Source organism: Bombus affinis, chromosome 11 (genome assembly GCF_024516045.1).
Source record: "Bombus affinis isolate iyBomAffi1 chromosome 11, iyBomAffi1.2, whole genome shotgun sequence".
Classification (NCBI taxonomy): domain Eukaryota; kingdom Metazoa; phylum Arthropoda; class Insecta; order Hymenoptera; family Apidae; genus Bombus; species Bombus affinis.
Genome location: NC_066354.1, coordinates 11,226,511 through 11,252,747, shown reverse-complemented (window position 1 = coordinate 11,252,747; position 26,237 = coordinate 11,226,511). Strand labels below are relative to the sequence as shown.

At 32.6% G+C, this 26,237-nt stretch overlaps 6 protein-coding genes and 1 non-coding gene across 16 annotated transcripts; 5 read left to right on the top strand and 2 right to left on the bottom strand.

The window, feature by feature from the left end:
• Nucleotides 1-129: 129 nt before the first annotated feature.
• Nucleotides 130-3,563, top strand: LOC126922251 (uncharacterized). Its single transcript, XM_050734694.1, has 3 exons — nt 130-1,474; nt 1,548-2,351; nt 2,429-3,563. Exons 1-3 carry the CDS (start codon nt 1,132-1,134, stop codon nt 2,461-2,463), a joined length of 1,182 nt encoding a protein of 393 aa, XP_050590651.1. The 5' UTR covers nt 130-1,131; the 3' UTR covers nt 2,464-3,563.
• A 290-nt stretch (nt 3,564-3,853) lies between these two features.
• LOC126922219 (metastasis-associated protein MTA2) lies at nt 3,854-13,597 on the top strand. Of its 4 annotated transcripts, XM_050734607.1 has the most exons (13): nt 3,855-4,592; nt 5,639-5,706; nt 5,864-5,957; nt 8,308-8,490; nt 9,673-9,924; nt 10,021-10,292; nt 10,380-10,568; nt 10,645-11,067; nt 11,194-11,794; nt 11,892-12,042; nt 12,124-12,152; nt 12,342-12,600; nt 12,711-13,597. In XM_050734607.1, the coding sequence occupies exons 1-13, from the start codon at nt 4,478-4,480 to the stop codon at nt 12,847-12,849; spliced, it is 2,775 nt and encodes a 924-aa protein (XP_050590564.1). In that variant the 5' UTR covers nt 3,855-4,477; the 3' UTR covers nt 12,850-13,597. The 4 variants fall into 4 exon arrangements, with proteins under 4 accessions (XP_050590567.1, XP_050590564.1, XP_050590566.1 ...); XM_050734609.1 differs by lacking the exon at nt 8,308-8,490 and having other exon boundaries at nt 3,856-4,592; XM_050734608.1 differs by lacking the exon at nt 12,124-12,152 and having other exon boundaries at nt 3,856-4,592; nt 11,892-12,041.
• Nucleotides 8,779-8,944, top strand: LOC126922353 (small nucleolar RNA U85). Its single transcript, XR_007712710.1, has one exon. It is a non-coding gene; the product is annotated as a small nucleolar RNA U85 (small nucleolar RNA).
• A 1,202-nt stretch (nt 13,598-14,799) lies between the features above and the next one.
• Nucleotides 14,800-17,715, top strand: LOC126922223 (splicing factor 3B subunit 2). The gene is made up of 3 exons (XM_050734616.1): nt 14,800-15,200; nt 15,381-17,486; nt 17,566-17,715. Exons 1-3 carry the CDS (start codon nt 15,177-15,179, stop codon nt 17,632-17,634), a joined length of 2,199 nt encoding a protein of 732 aa, XP_050590573.1. The 5' UTR covers nt 14,800-15,176; the 3' UTR covers nt 17,635-17,715.
• Nucleotides 17,716-17,918: 203 nt separating this feature from the next.
• On the bottom strand, nt 17,919-26,233 carry LOC126922216 (GPI ethanolamine phosphate transferase 1). Of its 6 annotated transcripts, none has more exons than XM_050734599.1 (11): nt 26,065-26,233; nt 25,825-25,907; nt 25,613-25,764; nt 20,860-21,123; nt 20,550-20,770; nt 20,253-20,472; nt 19,874-20,159; nt 19,367-19,811; nt 18,965-19,301; nt 18,485-18,875; nt 17,919-18,402 (listed from the first exon to the last, which is right to left on the bottom strand). In XM_050734599.1, exons 1-11 carry the CDS (start codon nt 26,231-26,233, stop codon nt 17,983-17,985), a joined length of 2,988 nt encoding a protein of 995 aa, XP_050590556.1. In that variant the 3' UTR covers nt 17,919-17,982. The 6 variants fall into 6 exon arrangements, with proteins under 6 accessions (XP_050590556.1, XP_050590557.1, XP_050590558.1 ...); XM_050734600.1 differs by having other exon boundaries at nt 25,987-26,175; XM_050734601.1 differs by lacking the exon at nt 25,825-25,907 and having other exon boundaries at nt 26,065-26,207.
• Nucleotides 22,184-24,990, top strand: LOC126922291 (putative OPA3-like protein CG13603). Of its 2 annotated transcripts, XR_007712695.1 has the most exons (4): nt 22,184-22,441; nt 22,649-22,854; nt 23,009-23,861; nt 24,959-24,990. XR_007712695.1 is itself a non-coding variant. In XM_050734778.1 (3 exons), the coding sequence occupies exons 2-3, from the start codon at nt 22,713-22,715 to the stop codon at nt 23,500-23,502; spliced, it is 636 nt and encodes a 211-aa protein (XP_050590735.1). In that variant the 5' UTR covers nt 22,278-22,441; nt 22,649-22,712; the 3' UTR covers nt 23,503-23,952. The 2 variants fall into 2 exon arrangements, 1 of the variants encoding a protein (XP_050590735.1); XM_050734778.1 differs by lacking the exon at nt 24,959-24,990 and having other exon boundaries at nt 22,278-22,441; nt 23,009-23,952.
• LOC126922293 (centlein-like) lies at nt 23,626-25,616 on the bottom strand. Its single transcript, XM_050734781.1, has 4 exons — nt 25,347-25,616; nt 25,011-25,286; nt 24,816-24,896; nt 23,626-24,066 (listed from the first exon to the last, which is right to left on the bottom strand). Exons 1-4 carry the CDS (start codon nt 25,495-25,497, stop codon nt 23,990-23,992), a joined length of 585 nt encoding a protein of 194 aa, XP_050590738.1. The 5' UTR covers nt 25,498-25,616; the 3' UTR covers nt 23,626-23,989.
• Nucleotides 26,234-26,237: the final 4 nt, after the last annotated feature.

Genomic DNA, 26,237 nt, shown 5'->3' with positions numbered 1-26,237 from the left:
CACTTAAAATAAAGTCCCAAATTAGATTTTCTGAATATCGAATATAGTAGATTTAACGTAACTCCGTACTTTGAAGGAAGTGTTGCAGATTGATCGTGGGAGTTGGACCAAGAAACGGAGGAACGCGCGGACCGCGAACCGCCACAGTGTTGTCGACGAGAAGGATACACGAAGGCGAGAAATTCTTGTTTTTTTTTTACATCCGAACATCGAAAATCACGAGGAAAATGATGGTAGATGCACGTTCTAAAGGGTCATCGAACGAATAAACTCAATTGCCGTGGACACGTAAACCATTCGCGGATGAAGTGAAACACATGTGTCGGTCAAACTGTGTTTTCTACTATAGAGTGCCCGTCCCGTGTTTGATCCGTGAAAATCTTCCGTTTAGAAAGCCAACTTGTACGCTAGTTACAATAATTTATGAAATATCAACGTGCTTGGTTTTGAATAAGCCTATTAACGTGACGAGCTGCTTATTCGAAATGAAATAGAACTGATTGCAGAAGGCGGCAGTGCGTGGGTGGGTGGGTGTCTAGCGATTGCCACTCATGTATAGAAAATTCCTTTTGGAATTTTGCACAAAATGTTACTGTTTGATCAATGATAGTGTGCTTTTTTTATTCAGTATTATTCTGTTCAATTGATACATCATTAACTGGAACATTACCCAAACAAATGTTTTTGGATATAAGAAAAAAATATATCAGCTAAATTTCAGAGTAACGCTGCTCTCACTGTCAATTTTTGACCTAATGTCAATTTGACAGTTTTAAAGGAATGAGATCAATATGATTCTGCCTGTTTGTTGTTATCAACTTTGTTGATTCTGTAAGAAACCTACATTTACTATATTATTTTGTTATTATTGACATTATTGTTGAATCCTTTTAATGTCTTTTCATAGTGTCTAATATCTTAAGTTTTACCAAGTGTTCATTTCTTTTCTGGTAAAAGATGCTTTCCTCAAATTGTGAAACAAAGATACTTTAGCAAATATCTTTAAAATTGTCATTCATAGTTTCAAAACAAGAACCCATTTAAGGTTCTGCCTCTTTTGTTAAAGTGATATTAAGAGGCTAAAGTATGAAAGGTCAAGCGGAGAAAAATGGATATCGGTAAAGTATCAGCATGCGCGAGAAGTCAGCAGAATGTCATGCTCACGCAGGTCACGTGAGGGGCACAAGAGAAATGTGCTCACGTGATCCTTCTACATTACACTCAACCCTTACCAAGGCAAATGGTAAAAATTCAAACCCCCAATCAACACATCATTCAGAAGCACGCATCGATAATAATCTACTTCCAACTCCTGGTGGACGTTTAAAATTTTTTAAAGACGGCAAGTTTATCTTGGAACTATCCCATCGTAGGGATGGAGAAAGAACTACATGGTTTCCAGTTCCAAAGAAAACCTTTTGGCCACCAGCTAGCACAACTCCAAATAGACAAGAGAGTTCCACCTCTCTTAGTGGTAAGTTCTACAAACACACAATTTGTTTTCTATAAAATTAACTCAAATCTAACATCATTATTTACATTTACAGTTTCTGATGATAATTCGTCGGTTCAGTCAAGTCCTTGGCAAAGAGATCATTGTTGGAAACAAGCAAATCCAAGACGTAGAATATCTACAGAGTTTAATTTTTACTATTATAGAAGTCCGAAAAATCATTTGTGCGCGCATCCTCGTCTAATCGCGAGAAAGCGTAGACGTCCATTAGATCCTACTTCTTTGTTACTCATTCCAGAATCAGTAACAAATTATACAAAACCAATTCGCAAAGCAAATGGAACATCGACGGGAAAGGTTTTGAATCTAATTATCGACAAATTGGCCCGTCTTCTAGATCCGAATGTTGTTTCACCTCGTAAACGTATCTTGCGCGAATTAGAGAGAGTATCGTTAGAAGATCAAGCGTCGAAAAGGCGCGCAACACCACAGCCTGTTTGTACAACAACGGCTCCTACTCCGTCACCAAAACAATTATCTTCATATAGTATAACAAGTATTTTGGGAGAAGATAAACCAAGTCACGAGCAAGGTTTTTTGAGGAATTTATTAAAACCAGATGATAGACAAACTGTGAAATACTCATCAAATAATTCATATCCGAGAGTACGAATGGATCCATACATTGGTACAACTAATGCACCTCTTCAGCATCCACTTTATGGTGTACCAATGTTACCTCCTGGACCATATAGAGCTCCCTTATGGATGCATTATCCATCACCCGTCCATTACCCACCTCCTATGCCATTATACGCACCGCCACCACCTCATCCACCATCTCCTCCGGTTCATCATTACAAAGACTACAGGGAACAGACTCTTACACCTCCTTCGGGTAAATTTTTAAGAATACATTATTTGGTATTTATTAAATGTTACAAAGAAAATTCATTTTATTTCTGTCCCGTTTAGATATGCCTCTAAATCTGTCGAAGCATGCGGGTTGAATCTCAGGATCATAAAAGTTGGTGCCTTATCAATGGACAAAAACTGCGTAAACACTGCCCGTGCAACGACAATGCGATATATTAGTATTTTTTTATCCGTAAACAATAGTATCATAGTAAGTAGAAATACGCAACCGGAAAAACAAAGTCTGGATGCTATTCTTGTACATACAAAAACGAAAACTGTCGAAGTTGGCATAAATAAGTATTTTATATTAATGTTAAATTAAATCATGAGTAGTATTACACAATTTAATGTTAATTGTAATTAAAACTATGTATGTAGTACATGTAATTTTTTATCTTATATATGTGCTCATTGTTTTCTCTTTTTGATTGTCGCAGAAATACTTTATCGAAATTCATAAATGTGTTCGCATTCTAAGAAGATTATGAAATGTGATTCTCACTCATCATTTTTACTACTCATGATATAAATACTATAATGAAGGAAAAAAAAGCATGGTCTCATCTTACGCATCTCACTTATGCATTATCTTGTTATTCTTATTAATGTTACTGTCATTATTATCATTAATAAATGATATACGACTATCTATTTTAAAAGATTCATAAGAAAGACATAGAATTATGTACAGAGAACAGATTATTATATTTAGTAGAAATATTCCTACGAATAGTAATATGATATATATATAATAAATTTAGGTTAATAGCATCCACAACAGTATACATTTATTTATATAATATTAATGAACAAAAAAACAAAATTGCTTGGTAAAGACCGTGGGGTGTGCCTTAAAAGATTACCTAAATTGCAAAAAACTAAATTATAAACACGAATCGATTCATAAATATGTATTATTATTACTACTATTACTACTGTGTACATATAAATATAATTTTGCGTTACGTATTTCCATCAAATCGACTATTCGTCATTATTTATTGTTAGTCAAACATTACCAAACGTTTTACGCGAAAGGCAAGCTCACACAGGCTCTACAAACTAGTGAGTAATTTTAACTATTCATTTACATACAATTTTTTATTAATTGAAACAGATGAAATATGTGACTGCGCGTAAGCAATTGTATAGAAAGACTAATTTCGTAAATATATAAATATTTCACATACTACATGAGAGTTTTTTTTATTTATTGTCACGTTACATGTGTGTTTCTATATTTATTCGGTTTTATAAGATAAATGATTCTATTGTATAAATATATTTAAAATCCAAAGTAAATATATATTTACTTTTAATAAAAAATAATTACCCGTCTTAGACAAATATCTTATAGTAAATAATAGAAAAACATCAAGGAAATGATTTTGAATTTCGCGGGTATGCTGAAGAGTGCGCGGACAAATTTGCACTCTATCGTCCAGTTACCCCCACTCTTGCTTAAGGTAACGCAGACGCTTTCGAGACCGCGCAATCGTCGGGTCTTAGTAGTATCCGATCCGTGGCCTTATTTTGTGGTATTCGTTGACCGGGTTGTATCGTGTCTGGTTACGTGTTTTCTATCAAAAATTCGTCGAAGTAGAATCTCATAATAGAATCGGAACGAATAAATAACGCTTAGGGATCGCGAACAGATGTCTTAAGTGGAGTTTTTGAATGCACGCGGGTTACGAAGGAAAGCAAGTGAATCCAGAACCTCCGGTAGAGGGGAGCAGGCCGTATATTGCCTGATCGTATATGTAGCCCGCTCGGCAAAATGAAAATGGCGGTGTTCCTGTATGAACGGAGCAACGGCCACTGACGATGCTCGTTACCGTAACGGACACGTGAGCCAAATTCAGTGTGTAATTTTTTTTTATATATCTTGTGTGCATTTACGAATATCATTCAAGTGTTCTATATCTGTATGCGGAAAGAACCGGAGTCGGTGTGCGAATAAGATTTAGAGAAGCTAGCGCGAAAATTTTTTTCCTCGATTATTGGGACAAACAAACACGATGGAGTGACACCGCGAAGTGTTAACTCCGTGGACAAGTGGGAAGTGTCGGCTAATAGATTCGCGTAGTTGGAGGACGAAAAGCCTTCATGCCGATGCCGGCCGAATACCACGAGAACCACGGTAACCACGAGAACGCTAATTTCGCTCTCGGGGCCACACAGGACGCCAGCAACATGACGGCCAACATGTACCGGGTGGGAGGTAAAATAACCATGCACATTTCGCCGGCTGATGAGGCCACGCGTCCAACTATCGAATCTCGCTCCTCATACCTTTAATTAACATTCAGAAAATTCATGTTTGCAAATGGTGTCCACGATATGGCGTTTTCCCCCCCTTTTCTGTATCTTCGTCCCTATCTTCGTTTTACCCGCGCAGCCCCTTAACTTTCCACCTTTCCATCCAATCTCCCTATCCCCCCCCTCTCTTTTCTGGCGTCCGTATGTACGTCTGCTTTCCTTCTACTCTCCCTCTTTCCCCACTCTCGCCCTTCGTTCAGGTCATACTAATTTCTTGCATGATGATTCGGATGATTAAAATTCAATATTTCAGAATTTCCCTCTTTTTTCTATTTACTAATTTTTATTCTATTTGAAAAAATTCCTTGATGATAGATCATCAGAATGTGTTTTCATCTACGCGCCAATGGTCCAGGGAAGTAATGTAATTTCAGCAAAATTATTTTTCCGTCTTCCTCTTTTTAATATTGATTATGCAGGAAGAATCGAATATCAAGATCCAGACTGCGTTTTGCGATCGTATACTGGACTAGAATTTAGGATGTGTACATTCTATTTTTGTTTCTTTTCTACTACTCTGTAATGGTATACTTTGTTTTTTTCTGATAAGCATATTCTCTCTATGCAAATTACAAAATTCTTTTCTTTCCATTCTCTTATTCTTATGCCCGCGTTCATGTATTTTTAAACAGTATAGCATCGATATTTGTATTTCATAGAAATATAAGTAAACATTTCATATATATATATATATATATATATATATATATATATATATATATATGTATATAAAGATTTTATATATCAATCGCTTCTCATTTATAAATACACTAATATTTATATAGTTAAATTACAAATATCTATGAATTGAAATTATTGATATGTTGCATGTAAAATATAATTAAACAGTTTTCTTTACACACACACACATTTTATATATACTATTATTACAGCTTTTCTCTTGTAAAGAAGCATTATTAAATAGACTCCCCTTCCTTTAATTTATAGATTATGTATATTTTGAAACATCTTCCACGTCTCCCTACCAGATAAGAAGGATAGAAGAATTGAATAAGGTAAGAAATGAAATTATGGTTGTATTATGTTTCTTCTATTGTGATTGATATAAGTAAAGTTCAATTATGCAATGGTGCAGTAATTTAAATGTAACACAGTATATGTATCTTTTTTTTTTTTGGAAAATATATTTACACAAGATTTTTGCTATTTTAGACAGCAAGTGGAAATGTTGAAGCAAAAGTCATGTGCTTCTTTAGGCGGAGGGATTTGCCATCTACATTAATTATGCTTGCAGATAAGCATCAGTGTAAGTAAAATTTGTATTATTGTAAAAAGATATATTATAGCATAGTGCTATGTTGCATTTTAAGAAACTTGGAAATAGTTGCCTAGTATATTTTGATACAAAATTGGTTTTTACTTAGAATTTTAGACCATATATACAAACACATATATTATATTTTTTTGTGTAATTGATACCATGTTCAAATAGTATTAGATTTGAACGTATAATTTATAAAAACTAGTATTTTGATAACTTTTTGTTGATGTTTAGTTGATTGGATACTAATACTAATGCATTGTAGATAATAGTTATTAATAATAATTTAATTAATATAAATAATAATGCATTGAAGATAAGATAATAACGTTATTTATTTTACCTCGCGTCACGGTGCAGATCGATAAGCATTCGCAAATGAAGAAAATAAAAATATTTTCGTATTGATTGCGAACATTTTTACTTTCTAGAAAGTATATATTTTAATCAATATTATTAGTAGGTAGATTATGCTACATATATTAGATATTCAATTGATGATTGTTACTTCGAGAAATGATGTGATGAAAACGCATGCATAATTGATGCCATTAACAGAAACATTTACTATGTTGGTTTAAGAATATTCTTCATAGTTTCGAACGATTCGAGGCGATGAAAGCGTGAAATTGCTCGTTGTTATCACTCTCATGTTCCCGCTAAAAGAGACATGTAACAAATGAAATATCTTCTCAAAAAATGCATTTTCATTTCTATATAATGTTTTAACGAAGATCGAGAAAATATAACCGTTGGAATGTGTCGCCATCGCTGTTGCGATATTCAGAATTTTCAGACACGTTACATTTCAGCATACATTTTCTTACGCGAGGAGGATAATATAATTTCAAAAATAAAAAAATAATTTGTTCGATTTCACGCGTTTTAATACATATATACGCATATATATGTGCCTCCGAAGCTTTCTCGATTTTTCCTTTGCAATAGCAAAGATAATGAGACGCGGGGATTTGGGGGTGGGAATGTATAATAAGTAAAGTTGGGGGTGGCAGAGGGGTGAAATGGGGGTTGTATCGATCTGCCGGGGGTGGGCTGGGGGTGGTACGCCTGCCAACCCACCTCTCCCTCTTTCTACCTCTCACCCAAGTCCCTCATACCACCCCTCCTTGCTTCCCGCCACCCTGAACTAAATGAATGACTGACGCAGGGGTCGGTTGGGTATGTGTTGCGTGTACTCGGACACAGACTTGTAAGAACACCGATAGACATACACGATAACCGGACACATAGACATGTACGAATAACAGGCAGAGAGAAACAGGACACACGCGCGCGCGTGTACATATCCATACATACATAATGTTCGCGCGCAAACGAATGTATATGTGTCTCGGCGAAAATGGTGGGCCCCACTAGCCATCTTCGTTTTAAGCATTTACTCCCCCGCTTCTCTTTTCCTCCCTTCTCTTCTTTTCTACGGTATGTAGATATATGTACGTGTATGTATACGTGAATATACACTTTCTCGTGTCTCTTCCTCTTTGCCCGTAGCTCTATGTCCGTCTGCCGGTATTTGCTTCGAATCGAGCTTTTTCTCCTTTTTCTCTCGTTCTCTCTAGCTCCACCATTTCTATACTCTCAAATTTCAGAAAAAATGTACGGATTTTGTTTTGTACAGATTCCGTATTGTTCTGTATGGAACAGTATGAAAATATTAAGAAGAGTATGCGTTTGAGATGTCGCGCTTCTTCTCATGATCACAGAATCATTTCACTTCCATTTTTTCTTAACAACTTTTGATATATGAAATTCTTTAAATTTTTTATAATATTAGAGAATTGTGTGTAAATTCACTAAGATTTCTAATATTGTTTAGATTTGGTATTTTTTATAGTCGCAAATTTTATGATTCCAACCGCTTAAGAACCGCTTTATAATGCAATAATTTGTAATGTTGTGTGAAGATGATATTTGAAATAATAGTCATATTTCGATATTGTATGGTCATATTATTTTTGAAAATATTATTGTAGTCTATATTAATACCATTATATGATAAGCTTTTAAATAAAGATCTTTGATGATTTACTTACATGATCACAGTATAATTGTAAATAGAAACGTGAGTGGAATTGGTTGACAGAATCAAAGTTATTTTTTATATCATATATGTATTAATTGTTTAGATATTAGCCAAATGTAGCTAGATGTCATAATGGATGAAAATCATTGGTCAATGAAGTTGAAGGCTGCCTGCGTCCTTAGTTGTTAAATTTTATAGAAAAATAAATTTTGAAAGCATGTGTTAAAATTGTATTAAAGAAAAAGTATGATGAAAAACATAGTAGAGTGGGTTCTATGATACAAATTGCAGTGGCAAATGCGGAGCAGCAGAGGTCAGAATCCCCTGCAAACATGCAGAATCAGAAACTGGAGAATCCAGATACTACTAAGGAAATGACTAATAAAGATGGGATCGGGCCCAAAGTGATGAACAAAGGGGGCGGGAAGGGGGGCTGGCTGAAAGCCCCACTGTCAGAGGCCCAAGAGCCTCATGGTGAGTGAACTAGTCAATTAAAAGGTGCTCCTTACAGATGAATTTTATTAGATTTCTCCACCATTTATGAAATTCTAAAGAAAACTATTAATACGAAAATTCAATGTATTTGTTGTTAATAGTAAATATTACATAATTTACATAATTTAAAACAAATAGTAATGAAAATGAATGTTAATCAATTCATCAGTAAGCATTACACAACATGCACCTTTTGGTTGTCTTGTTAGTCTCATATAGAAGCCAGTGATGATATAAGGCTAATGATCTAGCGGCGGGATTTATAAAATTCTTTGTAATCTTGGTGAATGGCATTAGTTTTGGCTGGATTTACTGTAAGGCCAAAGAAACAATAAATTGGGTTTAACTAAGGCCTCTTCCTTCAAGTTATGTGGAAAGGGGGTTTAATCATTAAGTGTGAAGCTTAATGAACCCATACATTCCATAATAATATACAGTTACAATCGTTTCATCATTCTTTCTATTTATTCGTATAATCATCTACATTTTTTATTAATCTTTTTATATGTCACTGTAATAGCAATTTTATTCTAATATATAAATCCTAAATTCATTCTCATTAAAACAATCCTAATAATTCTACTATCTAGACAAAAATCCCGCTGCACAAAATGATAATTCTTTAGTAATCTGAGGCTTCTTCAAATAATTTACATTTCTTTGGAAGCTAATTCCATTTCTGTTATGATATATAATACATCAATCAATGTTGCTTTTTCTTCTTTTGTTGCCCGCTCTCGCTAATATTTTAGTTCACTGTTATAAGTTTTGATTGATTCTGCCACATTCCTACGTTTCATTTACATTTTATTTATTTATGTTACGAAAGAAAAAAAATACTGATAAAAGGCCAAATTTGCATGAATAAATTTATGGATAATTCCATTTTTCATGAAAAAAAATTTAAATAATGTAAAAGATTAATATTTTCTGGAACATTTAATTAAAGATACTAGTAATCTTGGTTTAAATATTGAATTTTTATTGGTATTATATTATATAAAAAACAAAATTACTTGGTTATTTTTTAATGTATTACTTATATAGCCTTCATTAATCCTTTTATTTTTGAGTAAAATATTTTATTATTTAAGCTTTTTTAGAATATTTATTTATACATTTGAGATAGTAAAATATAATTTTAATCCTTTTTACTCACAGGGATGGAAGAAAATGTAGTTGGTGCTGGAGGAGTTACAGAATTAAGTTCTAAGCAACGTCATCAAATGAAGCACAGAGAACTGTTTCTATCGCGTCAGGTGGAAACAATGCCTGCAACTCATATAAGAGGCAAATGCTGTGTGACGTTATTAAATGAAACAGAATCTTTACTAAGCTATTTAAACAAAGAGGACTCTTTCTTCTATTGCTTAGTATTTGATCCTGCTCAACGTACTTTGCTTGCTGACAAAGGTATTCATTAATATTCAAAATTTTCAGATACTATGATCATATTTATTCTAACTTTCTGTTATATATTTAAACTTTAATCAATGTAAAACATTACAGGTGAAATTAGAGTAGGTAGTAGATATCAGGCTGATGGAATAGCACCAGCTCCACTGACACCTGCTGAAAGAGAGTCAGATCCTCGTAGGTTGCAAGATTTAGAAACGTTGGTTTGGACGCCACGGCATTCATTAACAGACCGTCAAATTGATCAATTCCTTGTTGTCAGTAGATCTGTAGGCACATTTGCAAGAGCTTTAGACTGTTCATCTTCAGTTAAACAACCATCATTACACATGTCTGCAGCAGCTGCATCTAGAGACATTACTCTTGTAAATATCATTATCATTATTACTGTTATATAACTATATAACTAACTATGAAGAAAATACATACCTTACACCAGTTTATGTTTGTAGTTCCATGCAATGGATACTTTACATCGGCACAATTATGATATTGCAAAAGCTATGTCATCTTTAGTACCCAGCACTGGTCCAGTATTATGCAGAGACGAAATGGAAGAGTGGAGTGCATCTGAAGCAAATCTTTTTGAAGAAGCCCTTGATAAGTATGGAAAGGATTTTTCTGATATACGTCAAGACTTTGTAAGTACGCAAGATATTTGAAATCTCAAAGTTCATTATTTTATATGTTGTTTTAATAAATACTCGTATGTTTCAGTTACCATGGAAAACATTAAAGAACGTTATCGAATATTATTATATGTGGAAGACAACCGATAGATACGTACAACAAAAAAGGGTGAAAGCTGTAGAAGCTGAAAGTAAATTAAAACAGGTTTATATACCAAACTACAATAAAACAACTCCACCTACAACTGCCCCTTCTGCAGCAACAATTGTACCTCTTGGTAATAGTAATAGTAACAGTAATGGGAAACCAACGAATGTTCTCAACGGTAATAGTAATGGTAATATGACAACTGATAATAGCGGAATATTGATGGTTGGAGTTAGTGGAAAACCATGTGAAAGTTGTCAAGTAATGCAAAGTCCACAGTGGTATGCTTGGGGTCCATCACACATGCAATGTCGTCTTTGTCAGTCTTGTTGGACATATTGGAAGAAATATGGCGGTTTAAAGGTATATTTCAATGAATATACGTATATAAGTAATGATAATCATATAACGCACGAAAATATTTTATTTTTCTTTTCCCTTTTTTCTCCTCCCCCTTCCCCCTCTCCAAAAAAAACTTTTTCCATTTAGGTTCCATCGCGTATGGACGATGTTGATTTGGAAAGAAAAAGAGGTGGCACTGGTTCAGATGAAGAAAGTAAAGGAATAGGCGGTGCTCATAGACCTCATCGATGTAGCATTCCTTCTTGTGGTAAAGAGTTCAAGCTCAAAGCACATCTAAGTCGTCATTACGCAAGTGCTCATGGCGTTGATCTACGTGGAAGTGGAGCAAGTGGAGGTGGTGGCGGTGGATCTCCCAGACCTGTGATGAAAACTCGATCAGCGTTTTATTTGCGTACTTCAGCATTGGCGCGAGCTGCACGACGATTATGTGCAGCGCAATTACGCACACGTCATGCAGCGCGAGCACCTCATCAACCTATAAATGCAGCACCATTACGACACCTTTGCGCCTCTCCTCAATTAACATCAAAAAGCCCTGCGGAGTTACGTATTTTAGCACGTGCTGTACGACCTCGACCTCGTCCTCGTGTAACCGATATAGCAACGCGTTTAGGTGATCATCCTGCTCCACGACAACCTGGAGATTGGGATTGGTTAGCCCTTACAGCACCAGCACAACGAAAACAACCAGATCGGGTTTCTTTCCCTAGACCACCAAAAGCACCAGGTGCATAAGCTTTTATTGAATAAAGTGTTTTTCTTATTACTAATCAATTATATTTAATATCGTATGTATTATAATATCATGAGTTTTATTGTTATAGATGGAAGTCTTTTGTATGAAAGGGTACCAAATAAATCTGAAGTAGATAGACTGACGGTAACTCCACCTCAACCACAACCTAGTATGCAGGTTCAACAAACGATAATGAAACGCCCGAGACCTCCATTCGATGAAATCAACGGGTCAGATGGTAAGTTTTAGATTCATGTTTATTATACATGTATATTATGTAATTTTAGATCCTTGTATTGAATATGATTTTTGTTTACTGGCTTCTACTCTGATGTGGATTGGGATGAAGGTAAAATAATTGAGTGCCTAAGAGCTTTAAGTATTCAACCAATAAAACAAATAATCAAAATTATTAAATTGAACAGTTTAACATTTGTTCCAAAGGAATACACATCATCGGTTTAATAGTTTTATATTATTTTAATATTTCATGCATTTTAGAGATTAAATATTATATAAATATAAATACTTTTAATAGGTATTGCCCTAAGTGCAGGGCTCCCTGGTGGACCACCTGCAAAAAGGGCCCATCATTCTCAGCAGCTCCATCCAAAGCATACTTTGGAACACACAGCACCTGCTGTTCTTCCCCTAGCACCACCTCTGAATGGAAGAGCTGCTCATCCTCATACTCTGCCACATGGTCCACCACTATCTAGAAGTAATGCCCGTAAACAAGTGATTTCATGGATGGATGCACCTGACGACGTTTACTTTCGTGCTTCAGATCAGACAAAGTGAGCATTGTTGCATGTTTTATAATATAATATTTCATTATATGCGTTTACTAATGGAGCAAGAAAAGAAAGGTGCAAATATTTAGATTTGTATCGTTATAAATTTGCAGAAGACTTAGAAGAACCCTTTCATCGGCTGATCTTCGAAGGGCAGCACGCAAACCTTGGCGTAGATTACAAGCTCCTTTACATCCTCCTCATCCACAGAGAGCAGTACGTGGAGATGACATGGTGGTCATCCTGGACTGAATCAATAATACAATCAAGCAGGTGAACTGATAAGTCTGATCAGTTTGCCGCTAAAGGAACCATGCTGTTATCGTAATTTTAATGCCAGAGTCAGCACAGTGAAGATAATCCAGCTTTATGTATTGTCATTGACAACTCTGATGTTGAGCAAGGACTAATCGCTGTTTGGAATTTTTTAAATCGATAATTTTCAAGACAGCAAATCGCCGAAATTGGAGGCCTCGCTTAACGAAATTTGCATGTTACACTGACATCGCTGAAACATACTTCACATGTATGAACGAAAGGCAACAACTCTGGAACGAACTTTTATCGAATCTTAAGGGGAAAAAATGAAAATAAAAAATCGAGTCAGTCGGAGCAAAACATTTTTTATTCGTATTAATTAGTTATTGTTGTTATTAATAATAATTATTAATAATTGAATGTACATATACGTCATACCACACATACACGCATAACCAGACAACACAAGTGTCCAATGAGTGCTGGACACAAGTTATTGGTTAAATTAGCTCCATACCACGCGCAGTAGCTCATCAAAAATGTTACGGCCGTGCGCGTAACAGAGACAAGTATGGAAGGAAAGGAGAGAAAGAGAGGGAGAGAAAGCGAAAGAGAGAAAGGATAAGAACGTACGTGAGAAAGAAGAAAGAATGCTCATTGTGAATATTTTTATTAAATTTTCAAGTTTAATGACTTAAGTCGCTACAATTAATAAATAAATATAAGCATAAGTGGAAGAATATACTAGTCCTTTTTCCATTCTATCCAGTTTCCTGTTATAGTTATATAAAATATGTATTATACAAAAATATTTATATATTTATATATACACATATACATACGTATATGTGTGTGTGTATATATATATATATATATTTATGCTATTCTTTATAGAACATTTTTTTTAATATTTATATTTAATACATTTATTCCGTTGGTAGTCAAATAATTTTCCGTGCCTGTATAAATTAACATTTTATTTTTATGCTGTCAAACATACATATCTTTCCTCTTTTTCATTTATTTTTAAAGTATGGATATTACTGTGGTAATTAATATTGAATATTTACTCATATGATATGAATAAGATATAAATATTTTCGAAAGAGACAGAAATGTTTTTTAATTCAAGAAATTTTATCTTACATTTTCTTAACCTTTTATATATATATACGTATATTGTAATAAAATTCAAAATGCCTGTATAATTTATATTACCATCATAATAACTTTTATCAGGTTTTACCAACATTTGTTAATAAAAATTCACGTTTCCCTATTGCTTGTAAATAATGAGTTAAGATTGGAATGATAATTGAAACTGGTAAAAAGTGATGCATTGTTTATTTCATTTTTTATATATTTAAAAGTAAATTGTTTTATGAATTTTTTACTAATTTTTTAAATAAAAAATGATAAATTTTCTTGATTAATTGTTGACATTTTGTTGAAATATTCAATAAAATAAACCAACCTTTTTAACAATAAGAAGTGTTCTCTAGTGTATATGTATTCTATGTTTTTTCGACACGTATGTAAGGTACTATTGTATATACGTATGACATGATACTTAGTTTATTATTATATAATGTAATATCAATATTTTTCTATTAAAGACTTGATTCCAAGTTGTAAATAAATATGTATCAATTTTTAATGTCTTAATACATGAACAGTAGAAAATACTGACATTGTCCGAAGGAACAAAAACTTGAAGATTTTTGTGCGTAATTTTGTGACGAACACTTTCGCAGTTAAGTGAATTATTAAATATGAAACCTTACGTTTTTCCCGCCCAGGATCTTCGCTACTTCGAGCGCACAGAAGAACAATGAGCGAACCTGCTGATTGGCTATTTTCTTGCGTTCGATAAAAACCAATCAGCATGTATATTCCGTTTTGAGCCTTATTGGACGCCCAGTCGAAATTAGTAAGGAGGTTAGTTTCGTTTTTAAATTGTCTTATCGTCAACTTCTTTGAGCAGTCATAGTCGTGGAATGAAGATTGTTTTACTCTCTTAGCATTTGGAGAGTACAATCCCAGTAGAGTTTTATATTTTGAATCGAATTGAACTTTCAGCAATCTGAGGCTTAAATACCGTTTAACCGCACATAAGGATCGTTTGTAAATTTTACTTCAACAGTAGTCAGAGACAGTTCGAAATCTTCTCATCGTTTGGAGAACAACACCCCTTAGTGTCGTTGGCAGTTCTTCATTCGTTCATTCACTACTCTCACTTGTAAATAAGTTACCCAAGATTAATTCGGCGGGTAACAAGTGCAGTGCTGTGTCATCGTTATCGGACACACGTACGCACAGACATGGAGAATATAGCAGGAAATGAGGTTAGTTTTGTTTTCATTTCAAGGAAAATTATGTTAGTTATATACCAATTACTATAATGTTGATTTATATTTGAATTAAAATTTTACATAAATTTGTATTATGTTTCGTCGCGTATAAAGTACGCTTATAAACTGTAGTTTATTTATCTTAGTAATTTTCAATTATACACTTTGTAATAGACTCAACAAATAGCTCACCAAATGTCATCTTTAATGAATATACCTCCAAATAACCATGGAGTACCAGGAATAGATCCTCCAAAAACATTACCTAGTTTATTAAGTCTGAAAGTAAGTCCACCAAGTGAATTACAAAATCAGGCTTCATCGGATGATAATGGTCGAGATGCAGATAGTGATTCCATGAAACTACCAGCAGCTTTAGAACAAGCTCTAGCTTTTAAAACTGAAAGAGCTAAAGAAGTAGGAGCAGATCCAAATGATATAGTTTCATTAGGAAAGTCACCAAATCATGAAACTATAGGAGAAGATGTATCTCAGTTAGATGATGTTATACTTGAACCAGAAACAACAACAGAGAAAATAGATGTGAAGACCAATAAGACCAAAAAGAAGAAAAAGAAAAAGAGGAAGAAACACAATGGAAAGGAGATGGAAAATAAAAAGGACAATGCAGAAAATGCAAAACCAAAAGAAGATTTGCCAGAAATTGAATATATTCAAGAAATTCCAACTGTTAATGATTTAGAACCAATGTATCGTCAATTTGCCAGAATATTTGAGGCATTCAAACTAACTGAACCTGAACCAAAATCTACAGAGGCAGAAAAGGGAGAACCAATAGGACAGTATCCACCAGTGACAACATTACAAACAACAGGTACTGTACCAAGTAAAGTACCACCATTGGATGATTTTGATGATGATGCAAATCAACAGCAACAACAGCAAGGAACTGGAGAGAATGGAGCTCCGCGACTATCCAAGAGGAAACTGAAGAGACTAACGCGTTTGAGTGTTGCAGAATTAAAACAACTTGTAGGACGACCAGATGTTGTAGAAATGCATGATGTTACTGCAAGGGACCCAAAACTTCTTGTACAACTAAAAGCCCACCGTAACACAGTGCCTGTACCCAGACACTGGTGTTTCAAAAGGAAATATTTACAAGGGAAACGTGGTATAGAAAAGCCTCCCTTTGACTTACCAGATTTCATAAAACGCACAGGTATTACAGAAATGAGGGCAAGTCTTCAAGAACGAGATGATACACGTACGTTAAAGGCTAAAATGCGAGAAAGAGCAAGACCTAAGCTTGGCAAAATAGACATTGACTATCAGAAATTACATGATGCATTCTTTAAATGGCAAACTAAACCTCGTATGACTATTCATGGTGATTTATATTATGAGGGTAAAGAATTCGAAACTAGATTAAAGGAAAAGAAACCTGGAGAACTGTCTGATGAATTACGTACTGCCCTTGGCATGCCAGTAGGGCCTAATTGTCATAAAGTACCACCTCCATGGTTAATTGCTATGCAGCGGTATGGACCACCACCAAGTTATCCCAACTTAAAGATACCTGGTTTAAATGCACCAATTCCGGAAGGATGTGCATTTGGTTATCATGCTGGTGGTTGGGGAAAGCCTCCCGTAGATGAAACAGGTAGACCTTTGTATGGAGATGTATTTGGTATATCTCGTACACCAGGTGGAGATAATATGGATGAAGAAATAGATAGAGGTATGTGGGGTGAACCTGAATCAGAATCTTCCGGAGATGAAGATGAAGATGAAGATGCAGAGGAAGGTGGAGAAGGTGAAGGAGAAGGAAAAGATGGAGATGGAGATGCAAGTGGTTTAGTTACACCCGGTGCAGAAGGATTAATAACACCTAGTGGAATAACATCAATTCCGGCGGGATTAGAAACTCCAGAAACAATAGAATTAAGGAAAAAGAAAATTGAAAGCGAAATGGAAGGAGGTGATACTCCTGCTTTGTACACAGTTTTGCAAGAAAGACGAACAGAAGGTCTTGGAGCAAGCATGATGGGTAGTACGCATGTATATGATATGACTGGTGCAGCAGGAGGTCAAGCGCCACCATCTGTAATTGCCGCACGACGTGGAGTAAGTGGAACAACATCAGATGGAAGAACGGAGAAAGACGGAGCTGTTGAATTAGCATTAGATCCAAGCGAATTAGATTTAGACTCTGAAGCAATGGCATCACGGTACGAAGAAACAATGAGGTCGCGACAAGCTCATTTAAGGAGAGAAGATTTATCAGACATGCTTCAAGATCATGTACAACGGCAAAAAGTAAGTATATTATTGGATATTGATAAATTGATAAATTGAATATTTATTAAATTAATTTTGCTTCTCTCCCTCTTTACAGAGTAAACGCAAACGGCAACAAAGTCAAGATTCGAAAGCCTCCAAGAAATACAAAGAATTCAAATTTTAAGCATAATTAATTAAATGACATATTATATAAAAACAAAAATTACTTATTTAAAAAATATAGGAATTAAATATAGCGTCAGGACTTCTTGAATAATTGATTATTACCCTTAAATAATTATACATGATTTAGTATTATTGCTACTAGGATATCCAATTTTATATATTTATATTTCAATTATCTTCTTACAGAATGAAATTTTTAAGTAGAACATATTAGAAATATATTAATTTCTTTCAAAAGAAAAACAAAAATATGTCAATTTTTATTACATCAAATAAGAACAATTATATTTGCTTGATCACTTTATTATAAATAAATCGTTGATTTCATATACATATTTTATATTTTTTATACAATATGATCTTTTTTTAAATTAATATAAAATTTATGTTTATTTGGAGAGAACGTTATTAAAGGATATGAAAGATAATGCAATAATACTATAAGGCATGGAAGGAAAATTGCAATTGTGAATCTACTTATAGCGCTACCAATATCTAGCCAACTTCCTTGAGGAGTAACATAATACATGAGTGGTAAAGATAAGCAGTCTCCCAGTAAAAGCACTCCTAGAAAAATACTTGAAGATCCAAGTGTGTGACTTGTACATCCAATTAACATTAAAGGAATGCTTAGCTTTAAAAGTATTAACAGGAACATTGTAAAGGGAGAGAAAACTGTCACGAAATGACGAGTCCAAGACGGATCGAAGGAACTGATACTCGCCATATTACCTGTTCCAAAGAAACACAGCAATGTATATAGCATCTATAATAAATTGTTCAGGATTGGTATTGAGAACAGTTTAATAATTCAATTTGAGTTTAAATCTTATATTAACAAAGGATACAAAGATTGCTGCTTTAAGCAACTCTTCTATTGTCAAAAGATTTTTAGTATTTTGATAAACTTGAATAGAAGACACATTAAATTGTGACCAACAAGATAAATGTAATGCAAGAATTATAAAAAAGAAAGGTTCATAAGATGCAGATAATAAGACAAGTGGACAGAAAAGTCCCAACACGATTCCTTGCATCCTTTTTTTTAATTGCATAGGATAAGTAAAAATATATAATGGTGTCGTTGATAAAATCGTCCATGATATCCAACTTCGGCCATCTATACATTCTAAGTATATTAGTCCGGTGACTATCAGTCGAAAAATTTCGACTGCTTTTCTATACCTTGAATGCATTTTTAATGCAACTATTAAAGTTACAACACATATACTAAGAATTCTGAAAACAATTTTAATTAAAGATTTAATTAATTAATTAAGAATATTTAATAAAAGAAACATTACGTCTTAATGTCTGTTTGAACTTACATGATGTAAACTCGAGGGTATGGTTCTACAACAGGTAATAGTGGAAAAATAGCTAGAGACAAAGCTGTCCAAAAAAATAGACTCTGAGCATTTTTTAACACTATCTTCTGAACAAGAGTAATAAATAACATTCCTATACTAAGAGCAAATCTATATGTTAAGCCAATGAACATTATTGTTAATAAAAAAATTATTCCTGTAATTATTGTGCAATAATATTTGCTTTTACAGACTTTTAATTTTACTGTGTATATAATTATACTTCGAGTAGCTAACCAGAAAGAAATCATAGTTAAAAACGCATAACAGGGTAATCTCCAATTATTACAACCTGAAACTATTTTACTGAAAATTAGAATCAATAGTTTTTCAAATAATTATGTTATATATAAAATATCATACCTTTATGCACGATAAATATCATAGTTACTAAAACTATAAATACACAATTTGTTATTAATAAAATAAAAGAATTAACACGGGGCCGAATAACTCCAGTTATTTTAAAGAATAACAGTATTATCCATCCTAGCCATATTATAGACAAATATAATAAAAATCTTGTTCTTTGGTATTGTCGAAAATATAACAAAGATTTTTTAGCTAGTTTAATTGTATTAACAATTTCTTTCAATTTCTCATTTAGATCTTCTGTTTCAGAATCTTTATCGAAAGTAGAAATTTTATTGTCTAATTCTATCTCTCGCCAATCAGCTAATCCATTATTTTCACAATTCATTTTATGATTTGCTTTTACTTGGTAAGTTAACTGTTTCAAATTATTTAACAGCGCATGATTTATGTATCTAAGATTATTAGTACTTAAATACTGCCATGGTAAAACACCCTGAAAAATTATATAAATATCAGAAAGAATAACAAGTAATAAAATTTATATTATTATTATACTTCGTTGTTAATCGGAATTGGAGCACCAATCAAAGACGAAATCAGTGGTGTGATATCAACTTGTTCTACATTTTGACGAAAATTAAATGCATTAATTCCTGCACCCCAAACAATTAATGGTGTTTCTGTTTCATCTGTAGAGCCACTTCCATGTGATCCCCAGTCAGTCATTCCATGATCAGATGTGAAAATATATGCAGTACTATTATCTCCGAAAAACTTTTCTGTCATTTGTACAACCTCTTCTATTTTCCAATCAACATAATTCATGTTATCAACATATTTTCTACATTCAAATGTAATTTAGAGCTAATGAAATTATAATCTTATTAAAAATATGCTTTTGTATAAAAAATGTAAGTTAGCAAATTTTGTATACCTAGAATGAGGTTTTGCTGTATGTCCTGTGGTATCACAGCCAAGAAGATGAAGGAATAGGACAACGCGTTCAGCATTTTTAACTTTGTGGGCATCTTCTCTAAGCCAATCAATATATTTGTCAAACACCCAAGAGTCTAAACGCCAAATTTGACCATGCATTATATCAAAATTTTGCCATTCAGGAGGATAACTGTCGCCATGTACATTTTCTCCTGCACCTAATTTCACAAAGATCAATCTGATTCTTTTTACATACATCATATTCTATTTCAAATATTTATGTATGTTGTGATACCCTTTGTGAACATAGGTATAATGTCAGGACTCCCCCATGCCCATGAGAGATAACTTTGGTTAAAAACAGAATCAAAGTCAACAGGATTTTCTTTCCATCCTTTAAATATAGCACTAGGATCTTCATATAATCCTGCACAAATTGCAACAATGCCTGGTCTAGATTCTGTTGGCATTCTTGTATGAGATATACCCCAAGCACCTGTATCTGTCATTATGTGTCTATGAACAAAATTACATTATTGCATGTATATATACATATAATTTGTAATTTAGAACAAACCTTTATCTAAGAAATAATTTTTAATTACTTGAGAAATTTTGGAGGTGCTTCAATGAAGGTTCTGAATCTTAAACCATCTGCTACAAATAAAACCAATCTTTTCGCTGGTGCATTTCTTAAAATTGGTACATTTGGTAGTTCTTGAATAATGGGAGAATGAAAGTTTACATCAAGTACACCCCATAATAATATTAAATGCATTGCCAGACCCCATATTATAAATGAATAATTGTTATTAACTATATTGAACTTTTTATTATACATCTTTTCAATCTTTCGATAATCACTTAACCTATAAAATCAACGATTTTAAACGTATGATTTTAATTATGTAATTAATATTAATCTCTTATTACTTCATTCACTTTACTATTAACGATATTTTATGTTATCTTTACAATTTTCTATTCTTTTTAATTCTAAACTTCTGAATGTAATGATATATTGTGAAATTATCACATAACCACACTTAATAGAAAAATTCTATACATGAAGTTAATTTCATAGATAAATATCCGTATTTGATATTAAAACGTGTTTAACAGATAACTTTTCGCTCAATACAAATACTCATAAATAAAAAATTATTCATAACATTGAAGATATATTGATCGGTTTTTTTAACCTTTAAATATTACTCAAAAGTGATTCACGTACACACGCATATAGCATACTTTTGTCACCAACAATGTACAATAGACGTGATATTCAATGCTTTTTCGTGTCTCATGTTTTGGAGGTCACCTAATCCCCATATCATTTCTGTGTCGCATGCGAGGTTATCGATTCAGTATAATGGTGGTTTGAATTAAAACAAAATATTCCTATGAAATTAAAATAATGTTAAAAAGAAAATGAGAGTGCTTAAGCTTATAGACCTGGTCGCTCCCAGGCTAGTGCTGCACCATGCGGTCAAGTGCTGAGGTCAAGTAAAGTTAGCATATACAAGAACCTATAAAATTTGGGATCTGCCCTGTTTGATTGCATAAAATCATGTAGAGACTATACGAATGATTATGGCTAACAATAAATATATGACGAAAGTAAAAAACTAAGTGTAAATAAATGTAAAAAATATATATATATAATACATATAATATTGCTTTGTGTAGAATTTATATATATATATATATATATATATATATATATATATATATATATATATATATAAAATGTTTATACATTTTTTTACATGTTTTTATAGCGAACATTAAAAAAAATGGAATTATTACTTTATTGTGTAAGAAAATACTAAAAGCGAATTTAAGATAGTCACATTTACAACACGTTCTGTAGATTCGGAAATGCCGAACTCGCGTGTTTATTAGTTATATCGATAAAACAGCAAGATGTCGATAACGCGACGTTACAAATGTCACATTTATTCTGTACTTCGTCGGTGATATAATCACTCACGAGTTATCTATGATAATTCCTATGTTCCCGTAGGAAATCGCAAAAAGCATAAAAAACACTCTAATTTTTTGGCAGGTCAATATTTCATAACGTGAGATACAAAATTCCATTTAATGTCACGTCTATTCTGTCTTTAGTCAATGTTATCATGACACCACTATGGCTGTCTGCTATACTCTGAAATAATTTCAGAGGTGAGGTAATCATTTTGAATACAATGTGAGATTCATCTCACTTGCCATGACATCGTGACATTATTATATATTACGTTCTCACTATTTATTCAACTAATATGTATATAATATATAATAATTACGATAAATGTATTTATTGGAAAATCGTCTATACTTGTGACACGTTTTAAGCATGTTTCAATGTTTATTCATACATATGATTTCTAGGTTTTAATTAAATACAAACTGTGATTTTCTAATTGAAGTTGTACGAATAAAACGGGTTGCAAAAATGGTAGTGGGTGTTTTTCCAGCTCTCAAATTGGGAGTTTTATTTGTTAAACAAATTAGTAAGCCCTTGGCCAAGTTTCTTGTTAATCAAGCAAAAAATCATCCTGTGTTTAGGACATATTTTATTATACCACCTGCACAATGTAAGTACAATAAATCTTTTTAAATAAAAATATTTAAAAAATTATATGATTTGACTGTGATGTAATTAATATTGATGTCATCATTAATAATGATTATAGACACCTATTATAACCACATATAATTATGTTTCATGCTTTTATAATTTAATTACAGTTTACCATTGGGCAGAGGTAAAAGCTAAAATGTATATAATGAATCTTGGTAAGCCTACAAAAGTTGCAAAGTTGAATGAAACTATGGCTATAGAATTAGGAGCTAATTTGATGGGTGAGGTTATTATCTTTAGTGTTGCTGGTGGTTGTTTAATATTAGAATACAATCGCCAAGTAGCAAAAGAAGCAAAAAAAGAGGAAGCACGGCTTCAACAATTACAAACATTTATGGATGAGATTAGAAATTTGAATCAAGTGACATCTCAACAAGAAAGTCAGATTCAATATTTGCATGAAGCTATTCAGGAATTAGCAAAGCATACAAAGTATGAAGTGATTGCAAAGCCAAGAGTAAAGGAAACAAATTTACAAATGCAACAATTAAATGTTGATGAAAGCCAAAATGGTGTGAAATTAAAAAATGAAAAACCATCAATAATTGAACGTGCTATATTATATTATGAAAATAATGTAAAACCAGAAAAATTCAGTTAACTGAAATTTTACTTTAAATTTTATTAATGATTGTGATAGAATAGGTACAACATAAATAATATTAAATGAAACAAATGAATTCATAATATTATAGTGTATATAAAAAATATTTCCCACAATATATACTTGACTTAATATATGACTTTATATATAATTAAAATCACATACAACACAATTCTACATTGGTATTTTGTGCATCATTATGCAGAATATTCAGTATTTTCTATTTATGCTTATACATGTATAGTTTATTCTTTTCTTTATCAGCAATAATTTTCAAAAACACATACAGTTTCAGAAAAACAAAAGTGGTTTACATCTATAAAAGTGTTTCAAGTTTCACTATTTTAAATAGTGAGGTAATTAATCTATTTACATTCAATTAAATTGTATTATATGAAGAATAGAATAATAATAACAATAATAAAAAACGAAATACATCTTAGCATATATATTTGTTAATTGTTCATAAAAATTGATTCATTTATTACTTTATGCTTATCCCTTCTTTCAACATTTTCTGTAATGTGTGAATTCTTGTCTCCAAATTTTCAAACTCGATTTCTATGGTAAAAAATTTTAGGGTTGATTATATAGTATGTCCTGTTTAACTGGAAACATACGAATAATACGAAAAAATGTGTCACACAAAAGATGACTTTGAAAAGTAAAAGTGATATTAAAATATTTAAATGGATACCTCCGTTTTACATTACATACTCTGGTAGCTGACATTCAGATATTTTCAAAATACTACAAACTCTTATCTTTTGCACCGATCACTATTGACGTATCAACTTTAAAATTCGAAATTTTAAAATTTGTCCTGCAGGCATTGACGTTGCCTGAGATATACCACGGGGATATTTAAAGATATTTTCCATAATGCTACTATTAGTATGGCATTGCCGAAACACAAGGCCGCAGTTTTTTTAATAATTCCAAAGCAGTCAACTGAGAGCAGTCGCACTTGGATAATTCCCTGTATTGTTCCGTCGAATTTGAAAATTTATATCTCGTTAGCGGATGGTACAAAAGACACAAGTTCGAAGTGTTTTAAAAACGTCTGAATGTTATCTACAAGAATATGTTACAAAAAATGGAGGCGTTATTTAAAAATTTTAATGTCACCTTTACAGGATGTTTCAAGGTTATCGCGAGGTCAAATAAATAACAAAAAGCACAGGATGTTCCCCTTGATACAATTTTCATCTGAAATATTTGTTCATATTTTTCCAGATATCCGAACATTTCCAGTTAAACAGAACATACCGTATATGAAATTTGTAATTAAGCGTAAATCAAATACTAACTTGAATTCTTTGTTTTATTATTATATACTTTCGAATTTCGGCAATGAGATCGTTGAACTCTAATCGATTCTAATGAACTCCCTGTATCAATCAAATTATCAATTAAATTATATTAATATATTATATATTAATAATTGTTTTAGGAAAATTATACAAATAAAATTTTTGACGTTAATTGATAGCTTTGATTTACACCTGGTGATAAACTAGAAGTTTTATTACGACTTGAAATTGAAGAAGATCGACTTCTGCTTCGTCTAAGCGTAGAAGATGTACGGTTATGACATTTTAATGCTGGACTACCATCTCCTGGTTTTCTATTAGCAGATGCAGTAAGTTGCTGTACTTTCAATAACAAAGCTGCATTTTCGGCTTTAAGTTTTTGAATTTGCATTTGAAAGGACGCACGTTCCTTAACGACATTATTCTCTAACGATTTTATTGATTCCAATAAATGTTTTAAACCTTTTCCTGAATAGTAAAATATATTTAGAACTTTTATCTACGAAACATCCAAGTATTTATTTCTACCTCCATTTTTAAGCCTATGATTTTCTTGTATAAGCTTTTGATTCGCAATTGTCAGTTGCTCAACACGTTTCTGAAAATCTTTATTTATTCGTGTAGATTGCAATTTTTCAAGTTCAGTTTGTAATTTTCTAATGGTAGCTTGTAATATCATAGGATTGGGTAAACCGCAATATTCCAAAGATAATGGATAATGGATTCTTAACAGAGTGAAGGCATATGTTTAATGTGTTTTAATGAAATGTAATAAATTTACAAAATATACTTACCTATCAAATTCTACCGTGTACGTTAATATAAGATATCGACGATTATTTGTCGTATTATTCAAAATTGAACACGAACTGCGTTCAAGTTTACGGGCACGTAACAATTGTAAATCTTCGAATGTCAGCAGATCCAGAGTAATGGATTCGCTTGTCTGTAATTAAATTCTTTCTATTTTATTTAATTAATTGGATAATTTAAATACAAATGTTACTTTTAACAATCCAGATTGCAGCATAGCCACAAATACATCAAAATGTTTGTAATTTCCCGTTTTCTGCGTCAAATTTTCAATGTCTTAAAAATTGAGAAATACATAATTAGAAATAAAAAGCAAATCAGGTAATTGCATTAATATTAAAGTTCTAGTACATACAAAAAGAGATTCGAGATTTCTTAATATAACCTTAAAATAACATATTAAATAAGATAAAAAAAATGATAAAGAACAAACATGCAGCATCGTAAAAAGACTGCCAATTCTCGGCGGTATATTTATCTGTAATAGTAAGCTCCAAATTACGCTGACATCCCTTAAAAGCAGTAACTTTAATCTTTACAATGTATTCTTTGCCACTTTTAAAAGTATAACTTGTCACCAGAGATGGACCAACTTTGTTCATACTT

Coding starts and splice junctions, on each gene's coding strand:
- LOC126922216 (XM_050734599.1), bottom strand. CDS start 26,233: ATGAACAAAGTTGGTCCATCTCTGGTGACAAGTTATACTTTTAAAAGT. Junction 21,124..25,612: donor TACACGGTAGAATTTGATAG/GTAAGTATATTT, acceptor TTGATTTTATAG/GTTAAGTGATTATCGAAAGA. Junction 20,473..20,549: donor TATACCTATGTTCACAAAGG/GTATCACAACAT, acceptor TTGTGAAATTAG/GTGCAGGAGAAAATGTACAT.
- LOC126922219 (XM_050734607.1), top strand. CDS start 4,478: ATGCCGATGCCGGCCGAATACCACGAGAACCACGGTAACCACGAGAAC. Junction 11,068..11,193: donor AGAAATATGGCGGTTTAAAG/GTATATTTCAAT, acceptor TTTTCCATTTAG/GTTCCATCGCGTATGGACGA. Junction 12,153..12,341: donor TGATGTGGATTGGGATGAAG/GTAAAATAATTG, acceptor TACTTTTAATAG/GTATTGCCCTAAGTGCAGGG.
- LOC126922291 (XM_050734778.1), top strand. CDS start 22,713: ATGGTAGTGGGTGTTTTTCCAGCTCTCAAATTGGGAGTTTTATTTGTT. Junction 22,855..23,008: donor TATTATACCACCTGCACAAT/GTAAGTACAATA, acceptor ATTTAATTACAG/TTTACCATTGGGCAGAGGTA.
- LOC126922293 (XM_050734781.1), bottom strand. CDS start 25,497: ATGATATTACAAGCTACCATTAGAAAATTACAAACTGAACTTGAAAAA. Junction 24,897..25,010: donor AACTTCTAGTTTATCACCAG/GTGTAAATCAAA, acceptor TGATTGATACAG/GGAGTTCATTAGAATCGATT. Junction 24,067..24,815: donor TAATAAAACAAAGAATTCAA/GTTAGTATTTGA, acceptor TTTTTACCATAG/AAATCGAGTTTGAAAATTTG.
- LOC126922251 (XM_050734694.1), top strand. CDS start 1,132: ATGCGCGAGAAGTCAGCAGAATGTCATGCTCACGCAGGTCACGTGAGG. Junction 1,475..1,547: donor GAGTTCCACCTCTCTTAGTG/GTAAGTTCTACA, acceptor TTACATTTACAG/TTTCTGATGATAATTCGTCG. Junction 2,352..2,428: donor GACTCTTACACCTCCTTCGG/GTAAATTTTTAA, acceptor TGTCCCGTTTAG/ATATGCCTCTAAATCTGTCG.
- LOC126922223 (XM_050734616.1), top strand. CDS start 15,177: ATGGAGAATATAGCAGGAAATGAG. Junction 15,201..15,380: donor AGAATATAGCAGGAAATGAG/GTTAGTTTTGTT, acceptor ACTTTGTAATAG/ACTCAACAAATAGCTCACCA. Junction 17,487..17,565: donor ATCATGTACAACGGCAAAAA/GTAAGTATATTA, acceptor CCCTCTTTACAG/AGTAAACGCAAACGGCAACA.